This window comes from Mesoplodon densirostris, chromosome 2, assembly GCF_025265405.1.
Source record: "Mesoplodon densirostris isolate mMesDen1 chromosome 2, mMesDen1 primary haplotype, whole genome shotgun sequence".
NCBI classification, from domain to species: Eukaryota; Metazoa; Chordata; class Mammalia; order Artiodactyla; family Ziphiidae; genus Mesoplodon; species Mesoplodon densirostris.
In genome coordinates, this window is record NC_082662.1 from 21,374,221 (window position 1) to 21,397,212 (window position 22,992).

Here is a 22,992-nt window from a genome sequence, read left to right on the forward strand (position 1 = left end):
CCAGCAGACAGGTCTCTCCCTTTTTCCCTCTGATGAACTGTTTGAGGCAGGTTGTTCTTTGTAACCTGCTAGAAGCATCTCCCTTGGCTGAGCAAGCAGCCAGGGGTCTCTTGGTGGAGCTGTGGCCAGCTGGGTAACGCGATACTTTGTATTTGCTTCCCTCCTTTCCTGACTTGCTTCCACTTCCCTTCACTCTGGCTGTCCTGGGAACGTAGCTGAACTAAAGTGTTTACTCTTTGCCTCGGGCTCTGTTTTCTGGAGAACCAGAAAATAAGGCATTGAACCCTTTTCTGGAGGGTCCTCTCAGGGCCAGTTTTCCACGTAGTTCTCGGGAAATACGGGTTTAAAGGACAACTTCTTTGGTGGGATAGAAACCTGGGCTTCCCATCACTGTCTACTTCCTGCTGCACTCTTCCTATCAGGTCTTCTGTCTGTCTACCCTGAACTGTCCTCTGAAAAAAAGGCTGAATGAAACCCCAGCTCTTTTGGTAATAAATGGAAGAAAACGTTGTGCATTTATTAAAACAACATGTAACACGAACTCAGTCGCTGTCCCTTAATACAGGAATAGACACTGAAATACAGTACCTTATCCTTTCCTAGGTCTGTGAGTGCTACGGAGCCCCTCCCGCCAAGGAAAGGAAGTGGGTGGCTGTATCAACCTGGCTTCCTTCCCTTCTTTATAACAATCGCCCGTCACACGATGACCAGGCATTATCATACAAAAATTCCTTTACAAAAAGCACCAAATTGGCATACATATACAAGTATATACAAAAATCACATTTTAAAAATGTACAAAATATTCCATTTTGCACCAACGTAGAAAAGTATCCAGTGTGGTTGTTTCAAGCACGTTTCCAACTCTGGTTCGTGACGCTGGACACAGCGGTGAGGTCCGGCTCCTAGTTCCTGCTCTCTGAGCAGAGAGAAGACACACCTCCCCATTGCCCCTCCAGGGGCCCTGACCCCTCCCACCCTGGGCTTGTCACCAAGGCAGCTGGGCCCATCCCCACCCTCCCCAGTCTCTCTGCATCTAGACGGTCTCTCCCTCATCCATCTCCTTACTGGTGTCTAGAAAGAAAAAGACGAAGAAACACAAGGTGAGATAGGGACTCAGGAGGATCCAGGGCTTACCAGGATGCAGTGACAAAATTATCAGACTCCAATTCCTGCCTGGCCTCTTCCTTTTAAAATTGCAGTAGAGGGCTTCCCTGGTGGCTCAGTGGTTGAGAGTCCGCCTGCCGATGCAGGGGACACGGGTTCGTGCCCCGGTTCGGGAGGATCCCACATGCCGCGGAGCGGCTGGGTCCGTGAGCCATGGCCGCTGAGCCTGCGCGTCCGGAGCCCGTGCTTCACAACGGGAGAGGCCGCAACAGTGAGAGGCCCGCGTACCGGAAAAAAAAAAAAAATTGCAATAGAACTTAGCTGCCTAAATGCTATGGATTTCAGATCCAATGCAAAAAACTCTAGAAGGCTACTTTGTGTTTTTTTTTTTTTTTTTTTTTTTTTTTTTGCCGTTTGCGGGCCTCTCACTGTTGTGGCCTCTCCCGTTGCGGAGCACGGGCTCCGGACGCGCAGGCTCAGCGGCCATGGCTCACGGGCCCAGCCACTCTGCGGCATGTGGGATCTTCCCGGACCGGGGCACGAACCCGTGTCCCCTGCATCGGCAGGCGGACTCTCAACCACTGCGCCACCAGGGAAGCCCTACTTTGTATTTTTTAGTTGGATTGGAATTTAGTTCCAATAATAACTTGAATTGAAAAATAATAACATTAGCAAACATGACGTTTCTATGTGCCAGACACTGTGTTAAATGATTACCTAATTTACTCCTAATTACAGTCTAATCTTTTGAGGTCAGTACTGGTACGTCCCCTTGCATAGATGAGTAGGTCAAGACTCAGAAAAGTCGTGAACTGCCCAAGAACACACCTCTGGTCCTTGGTAAAGCTGTGATTCAGAACCCAGCCCCTTAACTATACTCTGCCAGGTTGGGAAACTCAGATACCTATGGGGCCAGGTGACATGAATGGGTCAAGCAGGCAGGCTGACAGTGGTGGGGCTGGGCAAACTAGCAAATGGATGTCCCATCCAAAGGAGGCAACTGCTTCCCAGAGCCAGCTCTCTGAGACTAGGGAGAAGGGCAAGCCCAGCGTTGTTAGCTCTTTCCAAATTTTGACAAGGTGAAAATCCAAAGTCTTAGTTGAACTCTTCTTTAAAAAAAAAAAACAAAAAAAATCCTTTAAAAAAAAAATCTACGAATTTAAAAAATGTTGACAACTAATTTTTAAAATTTTGAACATTGGGCCAAGCCTGCCTTGTGGGTGCTCTCTTTTGCCTCTGTTACGCTGTGTCACTTTCTGTTTAGGAAGGTCATTTAGATGTAAAATGGGAGCTTTTTATTATGAATAGTTTGGGGGAGTTCTCTAAGAGTAGAGGGAACACGACTTTACCTTAATAGGTTTAAAACCCCTTCAGGGAACAAGAAACATCACCCCACCATCAAGCACAGCACTTTGCACTCAGTAGGGATCTCATGTTGTCCCTGAATGAATGAATGAATGAATGAAATGAGGGAGACGGATTTCTCACCTTCTTCCTTCCCCTCTGTGGACTCTTCCTCTTCCTGATTTTCTTCTTCAATAAACTCCTCCTCTTCCTCACCTGTGTGTGACAAAGAACAATTGCATTCGGTTGGGGCTGGTGTCTCAGAGGAGAGGCTCAAAGGAGATCCAGGCTGCAGACAGCACTCGTTCCACAACCAGTCGGGGTCAAACGGCCACGCAGTGACATCACTGGCCCAGGAGGTGATGGGCTTGTGTCCTCCTTCCCCAGCCTCCTCCTTTCTTCCCACACCCTTCCAAGCGAGGGAGGCTCAAGACCTCCTTTTTTCCAGTAGCAGCAGCAGCATCTGTCACTTGATCTGCCTGCGACTGGAGGGACCTTTGGGGAAGCACACTGTGTACCGCTGCACGTTTCTTAGACAGATCAACTTTACCTGGGGAAAATGGGACAAAAACGCCTTGATTCTCAGGGATCAGAGTCCTTATTCTGAAGGAATCTGCTCAGCCTTTGAAATCTGCTTGCCTAGCACTCCTTCTTCAGCTTTCCGCATTTCTTAGCCTACAGAGGCGTGGATGTGGGGCGTGGAGCCCTTCGGGGGCCATCTGCTCCTTAGTTGTCTGAAACTGAGCCTCAGACAGTGACTGTGCTGCAACCTTTGTGCCCACTCTCCCATCCTGGGGTATCGCCTTCAAGCTCTACTCACAGGGAACGTGTCCCTTCCCCACCCCCTCCCTCAAGCCACTTCCTTAAGCCTTTGGGGGCCCTGAGGGGTCACTACAGACTCAGAGCATTTGTCAAGAGTATCTGGGGAGAGGCTTGAAAGAGTTAATTCCTCCAAACTGACAATTGGGATCTGTGCATAACCCAGGGAACGGTTTTGTGGTGGTTTAACCATTATCACAATTAACTACTCATAGCAGCATTTGCTGAGAACTTACTATGTGCCAAGTGCTTCCTTGTGCTAAGGACTGTACACACACTGCCTCATAAAATCCCCGGAAGGCCCTCGGTGGAATCTGCGCGGGGTTACTTACTGGTATGTGGCCTCTGCAAGTCTCTCACCTTTCCTTGGTTTTATTGCCTCAGTTACAAAATGGAGATGACAAGAGAACCACCTCTTAAAGTTGTTGTATTAAACAACAAAATTCACATCTAGGGCTCAGTGCCCCGGATATAGAAAGTGCTCAATACATGGTAGCTGTGGGTACTCTCCCCATTTATCCATGAGGACACGGAGGCTCAGGGAGATTACTAAAGGCAGTGCAGATCGTCACAATGTCGGACTGTTCACATAGTATGATCCACTCTTGAATATCTTAGCTTAGGGAGGGTGACAGTGGAGCAGCTCTGCAGCAGTGGATACACCCGAGTCCATTGACATCTCAGCTTTGGGATGCATTTTGTCCTTACCCAAGAATAGGGTATATTTGGGCTTCTGGGAATAGATTTAACACATCAGAGTCTGAAAGCTTGCAGGACAGCAGATACAGGAGGTGCCAAGAAGCTTTTCTCTTTCTCTTGCCAGCCCACTCGCAGTTCTTCCCTGTTCCTGAACAACCTCTACCCCGCTTTCTTTCTCTCAGCAGATCGTTGGAGCATCACCTCTCAGACAAATGCAACATTCAGCAGAATTGGATCCGCCCTCTCTTTCTTCGTTGCTAACTAGCTGTCTTTCAACTGTGTAACCTTGAGCAAACTATCAAAATCTTTGTTCTCCATCTGGTTGCCTCATTTTCTCTTATTATTTTTCCTTTATTATTGTTATGGTTATAGTGTTACAATTATTATATGTACGTTATGGGAGAGTAATCACAAACAGAAGCAAGGACAGACTATAGATAAATGAATGTGCCTGAGTGTCCGCGATTATAGCAGTAAGAAGCTGAAGCCAAGACTAGCTTTAGGCAATAACTAGTATATGTCTAGCATCTTACAAAGGCTTCTGAAGAAATATCTTATTTGTTGCAACAGCATCGTTCAGTGGTCATTATCAGTAGGCCCATTTGTTACCTAAGTTTAAAGCTAGGAAATGAAGCTCCTAACTTCAGAGGTGGAGGGAGCATCCAAAAGGCCACACAGATAAGAAGTGATAGAACCGGATTTGACCTTAGGTCTGCCTGACTCCGTTGCCAAGCTCTTTCTATTGCTCCAGGTTCCTCCCTATAGCAGGTCCATACATAATTAATTGAGCAACAATTATGTACCAGGCACTGTGGTGGGCTCTGGGCTCATCGAGAAGTTGGCTGTACGAATTTAGCTGATATCTGGGCGTCTTTGCTAGTGTATCTGCCTCTATGTGGGGCTCAGTGGGAGGGAAGCTGATTTGGGGGGAAAATAGCCCCTTACCTGTCCCAAAGTCGATGGCCCTCAGGGCATCTGCTATGTGGTCTAAGTCCAAAGTAAAGTAGTCCATGTTTTCAAAGCCCGGCTCTATCTTCCCCAGCTGGCAACCCTTGGACGCTTCCACAATGCTGTAGGGGAGAGACAAAAAGGGGTGGGGTGGGAGCACAGTGAAATCTCTGGCCTCAGAGAAGGAAGGAGTTGTTTTAGCCCTAACTTATACCAGTGCACATGTTTGTGCCCACACCCAGGCCTTGCACCCAGTGACTCCCCCTGGAGGATGGAGTATTTCCTCTCCAGTCACAAGCAGAATGGATGGTCCAAGAAAGCAGGGGTGCAAAGGCCAGGAAAGCTATCCTGGGGTGAGACCCTCCCAGCACACCTAATGCAAAGGAGGAGGCCCTCTGGACAGAAGTCAGAGGCCCTGAAGGGAGCTGGGGCCTTGGATCATAGCCCTGGAGAGACACTGACCTTCTGATGAGTTGCTTGGCACTCTGTGGGGGAAAAGAAAGAGCAAAGGGTTAGGACTGCAGAAAGGGTAGCCCCAGGAAGTCAGCAAAACCAGTGACTGGGCTCTGCAGATGGGCACTTGGTGCCGTTCCCTAGCCCAGCTGTGACCCGCTCCTCAGCTTCAGCAGAACAGAATTCGGATTTTCCCTCTGTCCATCGTCTGCACACACCTTGCTCATCATCCTAGGACCCTCCCATTGTCCTGGCAGGAAGCTTGGATTCTAGGAGTGTCAGTCTAAACCCTCTTGAACTCTGAAATCTTCAAGATGAGAATGATACCTAATCACCTTTTTATACCCAATGTATAGCACAAAGCCTGGCCCACCGTACGTGCTTAGGAAATTTTTATTGAACTTTACTCTTCCTTCACAAAATCTTATAGCTGATCCTTTTATGTCTCCCCCAAGAAGCTCTTCTAGGGTAGGGCTGTGTCTCATTCATCTGTGTCTCCACCTCAGTGGCTGGCCTATGGTAGGTGCTCAATTAATAGTCTCTACGTGGACACTGTATTTTGCCGCTTGCAAAGCCATTTCACAAACATCCTTTTATATGATCCTCATAAAATCCGTTAAGAGGAAAGAAGGTAGGAACTGTTACGTGCTCACTTTACAGACGAGAAAACTGAGGTTTGGAGAGCATTAAATGACTTGCCCAAGGGCACATTCTTTGGTGATCAGTGATGGAGCACAACTTGACCCTCAGACAGAGTTGTGGAGCTGAAGTGCCCACACCGTCCCAGTCCTGCTCACCGAGAGGAAGATGGCCCCGCCAGGCTCGTCCAGGGACTGGATGGCTGTCTCTACCAGCTTGCTGGACTTCTCCAGTTGCTGCCGGTATTGCTGGATGAGGGCCTCGTGGAAGCTGAGCTTCTCCTCCTGCTCTCGCGTGACCCGCTGCAGCAGCTCACTCTTCTTCTCGTCCAGGATGGCGTACAGCACGTCAAACTTCTGGCTCAGCTCTTCCTTCACCTGGTGACTGTTCTCCTGGGGACAGAAATCTTGGAGTCACATCCTGCAGGCCCTCCTTCCTATCCCCAACGCTTCCTTCTTGGGATGGGTGTGCTAGGAATAAAAAGTGTGAAGCTGGGGGAGATTTATTGTGCCCCCATTTTACAGAACACGAAATGAAGCCTTAGTAAGAAGAAAGCATTTGCTAAGGTTTCCTAGCCACTTAGTACACCAGTAACATTTGGAGGCTGGGGTCATAGAGAAAGCTACACCTTTCCTCAAAAGTAGAGGCTCTGGGCTTCCCTGGTGGCACAGTGGTTGAGAGTCCGCCTGCCAATGCAGGGGACGCAGGTTCGTACCCCGGTCCGGGAAGATCCCGCGTGCCGCGGAGCGGCTGGGCCCGTGAGCCATGGCCACTGAGCCTGCATGTCCGGAGCCTGCGCTCCACAACGGGAGAGGCCACAACAGTGAGAGGCCCGCATACCGCAAAAAAAAAAAAAAAAAAAAAAAAGTAGAGACTCTAAGGTCAGATGGGATGATGTATGTGGGCCTCCCCAAGTCACAGTCTTCCTCCCATTTTAGGACCAAGACCAGATTGGGGAAGCTCTGCAGTATTTGGTCATCAGAGAGGTGGAGAAGCTGCTCCTCCCTTAGTGGCCTCCACATTGAGGCTTCCTTCTGTCCAACACTGATGCTAATCTTAGTTTCCTTACCTATAAAATGGGTATAATAATAGCATCTCATCAGACTGGGGGCTCTAGTATCCTCTGTCAGCCTGGGAGCCCCTCCCAGTTATTATGTTGCTATGTTATTATGTTGCTATGGGTAATAACAACATCCCTCTTCCTTCCTTTAAACCTATCCTTCACACAACTCTTTTGTCCACCAGAAATGTAATGATCCCTTTCCCCCATCTCATTTCCAGGTCCCCACAAGGGGAGATGGAAAATCATGGGAGCTTTTGCAGGGATAGAAAAGTTGCCTTCTGCCTCTACAGTCTTGCTACTCAAAGTGTAGTCCATGGACTAGCAACTCGGGCAAATCCTGGGAGCTTGTTAGAAAAGCAGAATCTCATGCCTCATTCTAGACCTACTGAATCAGAACTTGAATTTTAACAAGATCCCAGGGTGGCTTGCATGCACGTTAAAGTTTGAGAAGCTTTAGTCTACAGCACACTGGAGAACAATGTTCTAAAAGCTACTAGTGCTGAATAAATGCTGGGAATTATTGGTGGGACACTGCCTGACGTCAGGGACCTGGTCTGTCTTGCTCACCGCCCCATCCTCAGCACCTCTGGCAGAGCCTGACACACAGCTGTCCTCAGGAAGCGTTTGTTGAGTGGGTGGATGAATTGATTAGTCAGTCCCTCCCCCACCTTCCCTGCTTGAACACCCCAGAGACCAAGCTGTGCTGGGAGGCTTCGAACCCCCAGGCAGAGCTAGTCTTCCCCTCACCTTGGTCGCTTGGCAGGAGTCCTCCAGCTGAGTGATGATGGTCTGAACACGGTCGTTCCCTGCTACCAGCATGGAGATACAGTTACTCAGCTCAGTCTAGACGGGAGGAAGGGGTGGGGGATCAGGAGAAGAGAGACAAAAATAGTCTCAGGGCCTGCCCTCTGGGGAGTGGCAGCAAAACGGCACCCTCACTCCCCTCTCTGCTAGAAAGAGCCTCTTTCTGAGGTACAGCTCAGCTCCAGAGCGGAAAATATCAGAGAGATACTGCATCCCTCATTTTACAGATGAGGCCCAGAGAGGGGAAATGAGCTGCCCAAAATACACAGCAGTGTGCTGGCGGAGGAGGGGTTTGTTTCTAGCAACGGAGGGATCCATACAAGAAAGAGGTTGGAGAATTCTAGAAGAGAGAGAGATCAAGAGAAGAGTAGGAGGTGGGGAGGAAAGAGTATAGAAAGGGGAGCCACAGCTTACTGCACGTACAGCATGGTGGGGCTCCCACAGGCCCAGAGGGCCAGGGAGAGGACTCTCACCTGCCTCCTGCTGCAGAGGGATCTAGGGAGAGGTGACCAGCACAGGAAGGGGTATCTGGGACCCAAACCACACTGGGTGGTAGAAGTCGTGGCCAGAGAGGGCCCTGGTGGCCTGGCCCTGGGATCTGCTCTCTCCCTTGGGGCCACACCCAGATGCTCTCAAGCGGCTCTAAGTATAACTCATGAGCTCAGCCACCTCCCCACGGAAGGCAAGGGCTGCTGGCCCTGCGGGCGGGAAGTCCCTCCAGGGTGACTATTCCTGAAAGGTCGGCTCAGCAGATCTACAGGGATCAAATCCGCATCCTGAATCATATGTCCAGCAGGCTCGGGCTGGGGGTGGAAGTAGCTCAGGTCAGCACCTTTTGTCCCTGGAAGACACTCTGCAGTGGGGCCACCTCGCAGTCCTTGTGGACCCCAAACACCTTGCACATGGAGCACGTGGGCATCTCACATGTGAGGCAGTAGATGTTGATTTTCTCATCTTCGTGCTCCTTGCACATGGGGTGGTTGCCTTTCTGCAGGGGCCGACTGAAGTGGAGAAGAGTGATAAGTCACGAGGTGGGAGTCTCGAGTCCCTGTCTCCTCCCCCAGCCCCAGGAGGCCACCCCAGGTCCATGACCCAAGCTCTCAGTGGTGGGCTGTGTCCCAAACCCTTTTCTTTCCATCCTCTGAGAACCCAGGACCAGGGAAGCCAATGACACCAAGACTAAGATTCAAACTCCAGTGATGGAGTTGGCCCTAGGCCTTGCCAGTACAGGACATGGGAAGGATTGCAGAATCCCAGAGTCATTTTGAGACATTTTCGAGACGAGGAAACTGGGTCCCAGAAAGGTGAATTGACTTGCCCAAGGTCACCCAGCAAGTCAGGGCATGGGAGGCTAGAGTGCATTTGCTCTAATTATAGTCCCCATGCTCTTGGTTACAGCAGGCTGGGCTCTGAGCAAAGCAATTTATACCCATGGCCTCATTGAATTCTATATTTAATCCACCAGACTGTAATCTCCATCAAAGCAGGGAAACTCGCCTATTCTCTTCACCCCTGAATCTGCAGTGTACAGTGCCTGGCATGGAGAAGGTGGTAATTAAATACAGGTAGAAAGAAAAAATCAGTAAGCATGCCGTGAAGGTGCCCCGAGGCTCTGAGAGAGAGGCATTATATGTGCCCCAAGTGACACAACTAGAACATGGGCAACACAGGGCCATCCGATGGCCCAGCACAAGCCTTGATTTCCAGTCCGAGATTCTTTCCAGGGTCCAGAATCGCTTCTTTCTGTTTCCTCCCAAACACACACTCTTAGGATGACTTTCTCCCTTTGTCTCTCTCTCTTCTTTTAGAGCCTCTGGCATGTTTTCTGTGTTTCTCTCAGGGTCACTTCCTCCCCGAGATTCCATTTTTGGGGTCTAGGTCTTACTGCCCCAGCTAACTATATGCTCATTTAGAGCCAAGAGCACATCTACACACCTCTGCTTTCCCTGCCCCTAACACAGCAGGCAGCTCAGAATGACTGTCCCCCATCATGTCAGTGCCTCCCCTCCAAAGAATCTTGCATGGCTGATCACAGCCTGGGTATTATTGTCCCCTCAGGGTCTTAAATAAGCCCCTTTCCAGACTTACCTTTTTGCATCTTTTAGCCCAGGGTCCCCCCATGCTGGCAGGGCTCTCCCTTTGCCACCTGCCTCTATCCCCTGGGAAGGGAGCTCTGGGGTGGCAGTAGGTGCAGAGGTGAGGCAAGATCCTGAGGGTCTGGTACCTGTGTCCTCTGTCATCCCAGTTACCTATCCTCCCATCCCCAGGCACCAACATCGGGGTTCAAATCCAGATTGTTCTGCCACTTACTCATTGTGACCTTGGACAAATGATTTCACCTCTCTGAGCCTTGGTTTCATCCCAGAGCTACTGGGATCATGGCAGGAATTGTCTGTACTGAATGTGCAGTGCCTGGCACAGAGCAGACCCTCAGTAACTATCATCATCATTCAACTCTGTGGAAAGGCCTTGACAACATGCTCTTCCTGGGTCGACCCTGGGTGGGCTACTATTTTGGTGCAATATTAATTTTATTATTATTATTATCATCATCAACGATATCATTGCATTTCTGTAGTGTTGAAACTCTAGCTACATAAGAGGCAGTAGGGGTTAAGAATGTCCACTGGGCAGGCAGCCAGACAGGCTCCCTCTCCGCTTCACCACTTGCTAGCTGAGTGGCCTAGGACAAACCTCTGATGCTCTCTGAGCCTCCATTTCCTCGTTAGAAATTGAGGGTAAGAATGGTTTACAGGATTACTGTGAGAATTAAACAGGGATAATGCACGGAAAATATTTAGTGCAGTGCCTGCACACAGTAGCTGCTCAATAAATATTTGATATCTTTAACATTTCCCATCAAAATCCTACTTGACAGTCACAATAACAAATCTTACCGTCCCTCTCTGGAGACAGGGGAAAAGGAGGCCCAAAGACTTACCCAATATTCTACACTGCATGAGTAACAGAGTCAGAGTAGCAAACACAGTTCTCAGGTCAGAGCTTTCTCAAGCGAGGACTGGTCTGTCACCTTTTTGGGGGGCCAGACACTGCCCGTAGGCAGGCACTTGGTGAAGGTTTGGGACAACAAGGGCCATGAGGTCAGCAGCTTGGAAGTCTTGTCAGGATGTCCTGATTTGTAAAGATCTCCCTGGTAGCTGTGTCTCTCCCCAGTTTGAGGCCCAACACTGCACAACTTCGACCACGCACAAATTCTGCCTGAGCATGAGTGGCTATTTCACAAGTAGGGAGACTTGGAGCTACGTGGACTGGGCCCAGTCCCAGCAATTCTACTTGTCAGCTGGGAAACCTTGGGTAATTGACTTCACCTCTTTGAGCCTCAGCTTCCTCATCCATGAAATAGGGATGATGAAAGCCATGCTGATCCATAGGATTGTCATGAAGCAGCAGCAGGAAGCATTCCCAGTGTCTCGCGCTGGTGTTATCACTATAGAGAAACTGGCTATGTTCTCACTGGGTGATTTCTCTGCTTATCAGGGCCACTTAGCTGGCTCCAGTGCCTCTCTCTCCTTCTTACATCTCATCTTTCCCCTGGTTTCTGTCTCAGTGTCTTCCAGGAGGACAGCCTAATGTCTGGATCCCCTCCCATTCACTGGGTGACACCAAAAGCCAGGGCTGTGGGATAAGATGAGCCTCCGTTCCTGCCTGGGGAAGAGGGAGATGGCTCTCTGGATTGGCTGGCATAGCTCTTCCAGCTAGGGGACTGGATCCTGAGCAGATGAAGGAGGATGGGGCCTTGGAGAGCTGGGCTCAGAGGATGAGCTGGGGAGAGGGGATGGCCTCCCAGCTGCAGGGTGAACTGACCTGGAGCACTCCTGCTTGTAGATATCAATGATGTTCTCCACCAGCAGATTCCTCTGCAGGCCGTACACTCCATGACGGTCCATGATCACTTCATGGCGGCAGGAGGGGCATCGGAAACGGCTTCCAGACATGGACACCGAGCCACTCCGGCTGGTCCAGTAGGGATTTGCAGCCTGCTGGTGACAAGGGCAGAGGTGAGGCCTGGGCTCCCTCCTCAACTCCTTCCCTTTCTGACCTCCGACTATCCTTCCCCCTGCTCACTCCAAGATGACTTAAAGCTCCCTATCCTGAAATGAGAGAACCAGCCCGCTTACACAGGGAGCACCTGAGAAGTAACCAAGCAATCAACAGGTTTGGAGGTCAGCAGACCTAGGCTCAAGTCACAGTAATTCTCTGAATGACTTCAGGCGAGCAACTTTTTCTCTCCAAGCCTCAGTTTGCCCATTTATGAAATGGGCATATAATTAGAGCCAGCTCCTAGGGCTGCTACTTTAAAGAAAAAGTAGTGAGAGATCATTCTGTAAAGTGTTTCTGGGGAACTTTGAGGCCTGCCTCCCAACCAGGATGCACATGGCTCCCATTCTTTTCTTAGAGAGATGAAGTCCCTCCTGCACCATATTATAGGGAACAGCTTCAAAGGGGAAGATGCCTCTATGGCTCAGTGCCTCTCGGCCACCCTCCTCCTAAAACTCTGGGCACCCTGCCACTTTGGAGCTGGCTCCAGCCCCCAGGGTCTGGTTTCTCTCCCCTCTCCGCCTGTCTCTCCCACTTATCACTTGAGGCTTTTGGAATCCTGATTGGAGAGTCAACTGTGGTGCTCAGGACAGGGGTGGAATAGCTACAGGCAGGGTGGGGAGGGGAAATGTGCGTCATGGAGAAGGAATGGGGCAGCCAGAGCTGCTTCCCTAGCCCCCTCGGCCCCTTCCAGAGGCTTCTGCAGGGGTTCACTTCAGAGGGGGATAAAACAGCCCCAGTTTGGAAGGGTCCTGGGCTAAGAGAGAAGTTTTCTTTTAGTTTTCACTGCAGGAAAACTGAGTAGCTGCCTGAGGCCCCAGTTCCAGGCCATGCCCAGCACTGACCTGGAAGATGTCACAGGCACACTTCCGGCAGAGGTTGTGTTGACATGGCAAGATGACCACTGGCTTGGTAAACATCTCCAGGCAGATGGGGCAGATCAGCTGCTTCTCCAGATTCTCCATGGGGTTCCCATCCTGGATCAGGCTTGACTTATAATCCATATTGTCAGGATACGTGGGGACCCACCTGGCTGTCTCCTTTACCTGCCTCGCTCTAAGCAGATCTGGGGTCTTGCCTTTGTCACAAAATACCCGCCTGGAGCCTCTTTGCCTTCTTCTCCTAGAGCCCGAATTCTGCCTTGGTCTGTGGCCCCTCTGATATTTATAGCTGGAAACTGGTCACATGAGCCCCAGGAAGGGACCAGCTGAGCATTCCAATGCCAAGCGGCTGGTGAGGCTTGAGTTTCCTCCAGGCCTGAAAGACCAGCCCTCTCAAATCACATGTAAGGATGAGCAATCGCTGTTCCCTTGGGACGGGGGTCGTAAACAAGAACAGCTTGTTCATGGACAGGCTCGGGACAGGACTGGGTACCCAGAGTTTCCTCCAAAAATTAGTCTCCTCCCACAGTAGGCTGGTAAGGAGGGAGTGGGCCACTGGGATTTGTGGGGTTAATAGCCGGTGCCCTCTCACTGACCTAAATCAGGTCTGTCCCCTCCTCTGGAGTCCTGGGCAGCTCCCCAGATGAGGCCCATCCCCAGCACAGCATGTTGTTAAAGACCTTGGTCCCGCCCCGTCCCCGCCCCCGACACACGCTCAGGATAGCCCATCCCTCCATCCTTTGACCACTAATTCCACTTTTTTTTTTTGGCCATACCACATGTGGGATCTTAGTTCCCCAACCAGGGATTGAACCCGTACCGCCTGCAGTGGAAGAATGAAGTCTTAACCACTGGACCGCCAGGAAAGTCCCTAATTCCACTTTAACACTGAAAGGGCTCCCTTGAGACAGAGTCTATTTCCCTCATTTTGTAGATTTTTTTTTTTTTTTTTTTTTTTTTTGCAGTACATGGGCCTCTCACTGTTGCGGCCTCTCCCGTTGCGGAGCACAGGCTCCAGATGCGCAGGCTCAGTGGCCATGGCTCACGGATCCAGCCGCTCTGTGTCATGTGGGATCTTCCCGGACCGGGGCACGAACCCGTGTCCCCTGCATCAGCAGGCAGACTCTCAACCACTGCGCCACCAGGGAAGCCCCATTTTATAGATTTTGACACTGAGGTCTAAGAAAGAAAGGACCTTATTCAAAGTCATTTGGAAAGTAAGTGGCAAAGCCAGGAATCTTATTCATTCAACAGACATTTTCTGAGTACTAACTATACATCAGGCACCAAGGTGGTAGATAAATGAGTAATCCTTTTCCCTGCCCTGAGATACTCACAGCCTAGGGAAGGAGGCAGACAGAAATAAATATCACGTAGTGCCACGAAGCCCTACCTAACCACTTAGACATTATCCAGATGTTCCTGTCTGCTCTCTGCACAAATTTAAATTTTTCCCAACGTCCTTCTTGACCGTCGTCCATGTCAGCAGGTAGAAGTCATTAGAGCAGTTCCAACGGTTGTCTTTGAGGTAGAATGTCATGCAAAGAGACATTGGTATAAGGCGCTGGGGCAAGAGTGGGAGCAGTAACATCAGGCCTCAGGATGAGCCTAACAGGCTGTAGAACCTACAGGAGGAGTGTCCATGATCTCACGGAAGAGGGGCAGCAGGAGAGTAGGTTTGATGGCCTCAGCCTGGAGAGGAGTTGATGGTTGGAGCCCTGAGACGAGACCTAGTAAGTAGTGAAGGCATAAGAGCCAACCTTAGGAAGGGGAACGGGAAGGAGAAGAAGAAGGGCAACCAGTCACAGAAAGAGGAGGGGGCCTAGAGGACAAGGAGTGGGCGATTTCAAGGAGAGGGTAGTCCTCCCAAAATGTCAACGGCTGGTCTTAACTGAGCACCTACTATATGCTGGGCACTGGGCTAAGCAATTCATACACATTATTTCACTTCATCATCTCAATAGCCAGCAACATAAGAACTATTGTATCATCAACATTCCACAATGAGGAAACTCAGGCACAGAGAAGTAAAATAACTTGTATGAAGTCACACAGGTTGTAAGAAGGGGCCCTAGGACAAAACCCAGATATGCTTGACTCAGAAGTCCAAGCTCTTCAAGTCTCTACTGAACTGTAGGTCAACACTGCCAGGCCAGCCAGGGGCTGGAGGAGGATGAGAGTTGAAAAGAGGCCATCTTTTCTTCCTTGCTCAGTTTTGTTCAGGCATAAGGTAGCACCGTTCTCCAGGAAGGAGGGCCTTTTCACTGCCACAGGAGACAAAGGCTTCAGCCTATCGTGGAATCCCATTCTCTTTTGCCTAAGTGGCATAGTTATGGTCAAGGAAATCCAAGGGCTAGTGTAGGTGGGCTAAAGATAAAGGATTTCCTCCCTGATAAAAAGGAAAGTGCAAGAAGAAAGCTTCATTCTTGCCTTTGAATGAGGTTATGAGAGGGTGAGGCAGCTATCTTGCAATCATGAAGGGACGAGTCTGAAAAGGAAATCAACTCCTTAGAATGGCAAAGACGAACTACAGAAAGCACTGGGGTCGTTGATGCCATCATTGTGCTGCCAGTCTACCCACCCCCAGAAGTGCCCTCTAAAATGTGAGATAACAAGTGTCAGGACAGTGTAATTAATCTGTTACTTGCAGAAGAGCACTCTATATCCATTCATGGTTCCAACTCTTTTATGCCAATGATTCTCAAATCTCTAATTCCAGTTCAGACCCCTCTCTCCCTTAAGCTGAAGACTTGTTGGAGATCTCCACTGGGATGTCCTCATAGCACCTCAAACTCATCATACCCCAAACAGAACACACCATCCCCTCCCCATCTCCCCCCCAACCAAGCTCCTGCTTCCGTTTTCCTTGTCTCATGCCTCGGTGGACAGCATTCCCATCCAGTCATTTGCACAGACCAGAAAGCTGAGAGCCATCCTGGGGCTCCTCCTTCCTCCTTCCTGCACATCCAGTCAATCTCTGCATCAAACATGGGTCCACCTTTACATCTCACTTGTCATCTTGCCAGCTGTGAGTCTGGCTCTCCCTCTGGACTTAGAAGACTGAGGGCAAAGACTGTCTCTATTTGTCTCTGTACCTCCAGCACCTGGCACGGAGTAGGCACAAAGAAATGTTTCTTAAATGGGTGGATGAGTGAATGAGCAAATTAAACATAGAAGCAGCAGGGTTACTGTCAGACTTGGGGGAGATTGAGGTAGTTGAGTGAGTTTTTCTTGGCTGAGATGGTACAGACAGTGGAGCTGGGTGGTGAGGTTGATGGCATAAATCCAAAAGCCTTGGGAAGGAGAGGGACACTCCAACTTTTGAGCTGGGAGGATGAGAGAGAGGAAAGGATGGAGGTTAGAATTAGCGGTGTTGGGAGATGGAGAGAAATGTGCTCATATTGATAACCTCCGTCAGTCAAGAGAGAGCTGAGGTCACCTTCTGAGCTGAGGCAGGGAGAAGGGGAGCATGAGTGTGTGAAGCATAAGAGGAAGTGCCCTAGAGAGGGGTGGAAGGACTGTCTGTGGGCAGAAGAGCCTCGCTGGTGTCTCTCAACACGGATTTGCCATTTGAGAGGAGCCATTCACGTGGCTCTGTTGACTTTCTCTAGCCACACTTGGCAGTTCAGGTGCAAAAGCCACGCAAATAGACAGTGGGATCGACTCCAGCCTGGGAGCTGGCAAGGCCAGCACTGTTGAAAGTCAAGGGGTGAGAAAAGGAAATTCTCACATGGGCCACGCTGGGCAGCAAAACATGTCTTGTCATTTAATCTTCACAACAGCCCTGCAAGAGAGATATTTTGATCTTTGTTTTTCCCAGGAAGAAATGAGATTCAGAGAGTTAAATGGCTTGGCCAGAGTCACACAGCCACAAGTAGCAGAGCTGAGCTGGGGTTCACATCCAAGGTAGCCTGACTCCTAAACCTGTGCTCGTCACACTGAAGCATTTATTTAGTGCTTATTTCATGCCGGGCACTGTGCTAAGTCCTTTCCATCCATCCCTCTCTCTTTTTTTTTTTTTACTTTTTGGCCAGGCCGTTCGGCATGCAGGGATCTTAGTTCCCCGACCAGGGATCGAACCCATGTCCCCTGCAGTGAAAGTGTCCAGTCTTAACCGCTGGACTGCCAGGGAAGTCCCTCCATCTTTCCCTCTTGTTCAGTCTTCAAAATAACTCAGTGAGGCAGGGATCATGATTTTCCCTGTTTTGCAGCTGAGTTATAGAGGCTCAGGGCAGTTAACTCACTTGGACAAAGTCCCCCAGCCAGTGAGTGGCAAAGCCAGCATCAGAAGCAGGAAGTTATAAAACAGTATCCTTACCAGTTATTAGAACAAGCTGTGAAGCTATGGACTGACAGACGAAGACAAACGTGGAATAGCAGTGGCGCATTTGAGCCCAGAGCTCTTAACTACCATATTTTACTGCTTCACTCTTTGCAAGTCTCCACGCATCTTCATTTTTACTGTTTATTAATGAAAATCCCAAACATAGAAAAGTAGAGAGAATAGTATAATGAACTCATGTGACCAAACCCAGATTCAATTCTTTTCAACATTTCCCCAGTCTTACTTCATCTAAACCCCAACAAACTTCTATTTTCTAGAATATTTTAAAGCCAATCTTAGTCATCGAGTCATTTCACCCATAAGTACTTTGGTAAGCATTTCTAACTGATAAGGATTTTTTTTACATAATCACATGCCATTATCATAGCAAAAATAACAAAAATTTCTTAATATTATCTAAATCCCAGACCATTTTCAGAGGCTGCTGATTGTCTCAAATGTCTTTTTTTTAAAATAAATTTTATTTATTTATTTATTTTTGGCTGCATTGGGTCTTCGCTGCTGCACGCGGGCTTTCTCTGGTTGCAGCGAGCGGAGGCTACTCTTCATTGCAGTGCGTGGGCTTCTAATTGCAGTGTCTTGTTGCAGAGCATGGGCTCTAGGCTCACAGGCTTCAGCAGTTGTGGTAAGCGGGCTCAGTAGTTGTGGCTAGAGAGCAGGCTCAATAGTTGTGGCGCACGGGCTTAGTTGCTCCACGGCATTTGGGCTCTTCCCGGGCGAGGGCTCAAACCTGTGTCCCCTGCACTGGCAGGCGGATTCTTAACCACTGCGCCACCAGGGAAGCCCTCAAGTGTCTTTTTAGTTAATTTGTCAAATCAGATCCAAATAAGGTCTTACATGTAGCATTTTGTTGTTTTTCTTCTCATTAATCTCTTCTAATCTATAACAATCCCCTTCCCTACCATTCTTTGTGTCACTAATTTGTCCGAGAATGATCATGGCTATTATGATTCTCCTTTTGACATATCAGGAACTGAAGTTCAGAGAGGTTAAGTGACTAATGGAAAGTCACCCAGCTAAGAGACAGACTTCTCATTTGGGACTGCCCCCAAAGTCTGTTACTAGTAGGAGGAGATTTAGTGCCAGAGGGGGTCCCAGCTGAGTAGCCATCAGGCAAAGCAGCAGGGAGAATGGTTTGGGCCTGACAAGGAAAAGGTAAAGATGGAAGGTGATAGCAATACTAACACTATTTTTGGCTGATTCAGTTCTCCCAAGGGGCTGGGCATCTACTCAGAGCTCCATGGCACTATTTCATTCAGTCCTAGTCACAACCACGAGTAGGTCATACTTATCCCCATTTTACAGATGAGGAAACTGAGGCACAGCTTGGCATGTGGAGTTGCCCCAAGTCCCACAGCTAGTGTTGGCAGATCTGGAATAGGCCAATTTAACCCCAAAGTCTGTGCTCTTTTTTTTTTTTTTTTTTTTTGCCGTATGCGGTCCTCTCACTGCTGTGGCCTCTTCCGTTGCGGAGCAAGGCTCCAGACGCGCAGGCCCAGCGGCCATGGCTCACGGGCCCAGCCGCTCCGCAGCATGTGGGATCTTCCCAGACCAGGGCACGAACCCGCGTCCCCTGCATCGGCAGGCGGACTCTCAACCACTGCGCCACCAGGGAAGCCCCTGTGCTCTTTTTGACTGTCACTAGAGAGGGGACTTTTCAGAAACCTGAGATTTTGAGGCCTCTTGGTTGGGAGAGAGAACACTGGCCTGGGGCCCAGATACTTGGGCTCCATGTCCAGCTTTGTCAGAGACAAGCAATGTGATGCCCAGTAAGCCACACCCACCTCCAGTGTCTTCATCTGCCAAATGGAGCGAGCATAAGAGATGATCCCTGAAGGTCTTTGCCCCTCCCCAGTGGCAGGGTTCTCAGAGGAAGTCTTCCCAGGATGGAAGGCCTGGGGGCAGTGATGCTGGGGAGGAACCACCCCATCTCCCCTTTCATTTCCACATAGCTCGGCTTGCTTAGATGTTTTCTTGGTACATCATAGAGAAGATCCTTTCCACAGGTGTGGTGTGTGTTGTTCTCCCTGCAGCCCTCATGACCTTCCCTGGAGGGCTGGGCCTGCCCCGCCTCTTCCTCTGGATTTCCCCTTGAGCCTCCTTCGTTCCTGGAGTACCCTCAGAAAGGGTGTGGTATGGGCACTGTTTTTCTTGTGGTTTGAGATTCCTGTCACATGCTTTGATGTCATCCTCATTGAAGAATCATCCCAAATCACAAGATCAAACAGATAGTCACTGGATCCAGAGGCTAAAGCCAGAGCAGTTGCCTGAGGCAGGTCCATGGGGTCTAGGTCATGATGCAGTGCCCCAGGTGCCAGGGCAAAGCCCACTGGGCCTGGAAGGGCAGCAGAGCATCTCAGGATCTCACCACTCAGGGCTGGAAGCTCTATAGGCCGCTTCCCCCTATGCCCAGATCCAGATGACCATTGTGGGCAGCTACAAGGGCTCTGGGGAGTGGATGGCGTTTAGAGAAAGGGACTGCCCCAGCGACAGGGAACATGGGTTGCGAATAAGGTCTGGAGGGGGCTCTACATAAATGACCCTGAACTAAAGTATCAAAAGTGCTTTATAAACAATGAGATGCAATAAACACTTACTATAAGGCCCTGAGAGTGCAGAGCAACAAGGAAGAGGCTGCCAGGCACTAATGGATCTGGGTTCAAGTTTAGGGTCCTCTACATTTCAGTTCTGTTACTTTGAGCAGATTATTTAACCTCTGGGCCTCAGTTTTCTCATCTGTAAAATGAGAGTTAGGTAGAGTAAAGATATCTCTGGGTCTTTCCAGCCTGGAAAGTCTAGGGTTCTGGGTGACTGCTGCCAACACTCTACCCCTTGCTGAAAATTCACAGTGCAGAGGAGGGACTCAATTTGCCCAGGCACATGGCACATATCTGGCAAGTGACAGACACTCAGCAAACGTTGTGGCTAATCTTTTCTATCAGGGGACTGATACTGGCTGGCATTTACTGAACAGTTACTACGGATGACCCCATGCATGGTCTGTGTGTTATCTGTTGCTGCACAACTTATTTTCACAAAACTTAGCAACTTAAAACAATAATAGGGTTATTTGTCCTTCCATTAAAAACAACAACAACAGGGCTTCCCTGGTGGCGCAGTGGTTGAGAGTCCGCCTGCCGATGCAGGGGACACGGGTTTGTGCCCCGGTCCAGGAAGATCCCACATGCCGCGGAGCGGCTAGGCCCGTGAGCCATGGCTGCTGAGCCTGCGTGTCCAGAGCCTGTGCTCCGCAACGGGAGAGGCCCGCATACCACACACACACAAAAAAAACAATAATAAACACTTATTATCTCACACAGTTTCTGTGGGTCAGGAATTCAAGAGCAGCTCTTTATTAACTTATGAGGTCAATACTATTGTCATGTGGTTCCAGCTCAGTGTCTCTAATGAGGTTGTAGTGAAGATGTTGGCTGGGGGTACAGTTCAGTTTATCTTGAGCCTTGACTGGAGCTGGAGGATCCACTTCCAAGATGGCTCATTCACATGGTTGGCAAGTTTGTGGAAGGTGTCAATTCCCCAGCAATTGTATCCCTCCACAGGGCTGCTTGAGCATCCTCGTAGCATGGTGTCTGGATTCCCCCGCAGAGATGGCTTCCCCCGCAGAGAGATTGACCTAAAAGAGCAAGACAGAAGTTGCCGTCAGCAAAGCCCATTAACAATTCCCAGGAAATACAAATAGAATCTGGGTAATAAAATAGTGTCTAACCTTTTTCTTCCCCCTTTGTGTTTAGTCTAGTTTCACTTGCTCATAGGGTACCGCATGCAGAGGCCTTTCACCTGGCACTTCAGACCAAAGCTCCTAGTGCAAAATGGCTGCGCCCAACACTTCAGCTCAATGGGCTCGAAGCGCTGCACACGACACTGCAATTCAAGATGGTAGTGGTAGGCCATGTGCAGGGGTGCTGCACCCAGCACTGTGATCTGGACCTGTGAGCAGCACAGCTGCACCTCTTCCACAAGAGCTCTGCCCCTACTCCCTGTGGACAAGAACCCTGTAAAGCAGCCCTGCTAATGGCCTTTTGAGGAGAGCGTGTGCTCTAGAACATGAGTTCACACCTCTCCATTCCTCGATTAAAGAATAAAGCTTTCATTTGCTTCTGAACCAAACTCAGTCTTAGAACTCGGTCTCGTTCTATTGGCTTGAACAACATTGGGGCTGAACGACCCTTGTTAGAGACCAACTTGGGAGGGTCAGTAACAAAATTTTGGCGTCCAGGATGGGGCACACCGTGCTCTTTTAACCTGCACTTATCCACAAGGCTCTGAACTTTCCCTGGCTCCAGCAAGAGGATGGCGGAGGCTTTGGGAGGTTCACCTGAGAATGATTGACTCTGATCTTTGAGTTCACTCTGACAGGCTTCAGTCAAATTCAGTGTAACTCTGCCCAGCACACTGATACCGGGTGTGGTGCACACACAGCACAGCACTGAGTCATCTGGACTGCGCCCCCTTGAGGGGATCACACTGTGGCATCACTGGGGATTGGAGACTGAAACTCATGCATGTCTGCCCACTGCTTCTGACTGGTTTTTTCTCCGTACCAGACACCCGGGGAACGTGGGGACCTGTGGACCAGGGGGAGCTACAGCAGTCTTCCCACTGTCTCGCCAGTAGTGCTCCTCTTGGCCCCTGTACAAGGCAGTGTGGCCGCACCAGGGCTTCTTCTTCTCCTCATCGACCTCCAGGGGTCAACAGTAGCATTCTCCATAGTCATTTCAGTTTGGTAAAGGAAAAGTGGCCAGCCCTGTGAGCCAAGAGGTGAGACTGGGAAAAGGCCCAGGTAATGAGGATGCCTGATAAAATGGAACAAGGACGCTCAATCCAAGTTCAGGAAAAGGCTGCAGGGACACCTGAGTGCAAAAGGATCCCAAAGTAGGTACGTGAGTGGTAACTTGACCTCTTCTGGTCAGTGCTAGTTTCTTTGAAGTGGGCTGGGGAGCCCTATGAACCGCTCGCCAAAGATAACAGAGCTATAGAGGAAGAAAAGTCAGAGGATAAAAGGGGCCAGAGTCAAGCCCACCTACTGGCTATTACCCTCCAATGTCAACTGGTCAGTACAGGAATCTGGACTAACTCCCCACAGAGACTCTCAACTCCAGTAAGTGACCCCTGGCCCCTACCAAGGGGGCTATCTCAAGCCAAGGAAACTAGGACCCAATCAGTGCACCATATGTAAAAAAGAGGGACCCTGGAAGAGAGAATGTCCTTGCCACCCCTGAAGGGGGGCAGAAATGGCAGATTCTGGCCACTACCCTCGAAGGCAGATGGTCCAAATAGATGAAGAAAGACAGGCCAGGGGGCTCCTAAGCTGGCGTTGCAATTGACCCCCGAGGAGCCCTGCTGACACTGCACATGGGGGGAAAGCCTATTGAAGTCTTAGTTGACACTTACTCGGTTCTGAACCCCAAATCAGGCAAAACTGGTCACAAGACTTGTAAAATGTTGGGGGTAAAATGTAAAACGGTTCAGGGAAGGCCCAAGAATGGGCATTTATAAAGCCATTAGAATGTAAATTGGATGAACACATGCTCACCCACCATTCTTTCCTGTATGTCCCCAAATGCCCTATACCCTTGCTAGGAAGAGATATTTTACACAAATAGTGGGCTACTATCCACTTAATGGGAGGCAAATTGGAGACTGGTATTCCCTTAGACAAAGGGCACAAGATGATAATGTTAATGGCTGACGACAAACCTCCCTGGACAAAACAATAATTGTCCAGCATTTGTGTCTCAAGTGATGAAGGGGATAACGGGTGCCTTGGGCATAAAATGGACCTTGCACTCAGCCTGGAGGCCCTAATCACC

The 22,992-nt window shown here is 49.7% G+C and overlaps 1 protein-coding gene across 1 annotated transcript; it reads right to left on the bottom strand.

The window, feature by feature from the left end:
- Window positions 1–1,029: 1,029 nt before the first annotated feature.
- TRIM63 (tripartite motif containing 63) lies at window positions 1,030–12,939 on the bottom strand. Its single transcript, XM_060081086.1, has 9 exons — window positions 12,781–12,939; window positions 11,702–11,874; window positions 8,709–8,877; window positions 7,820–7,915; window positions 6,168–6,401; window positions 5,380–5,402; window positions 4,915–5,039; window positions 2,596–2,667; window positions 1,030–1,074 (listed from the first exon to the last, which is right to left on the bottom strand). Exons 1-9 carry the CDS (start codon window positions 12,937–12,939, stop codon window positions 1,037–1,039), a joined length of 1,089 nt encoding a protein of 362 aa, XP_059937069.1. The 3' UTR covers window positions 1,030–1,036.
- Window positions 12,940–22,992: the final 10,053 nt, after the last annotated feature.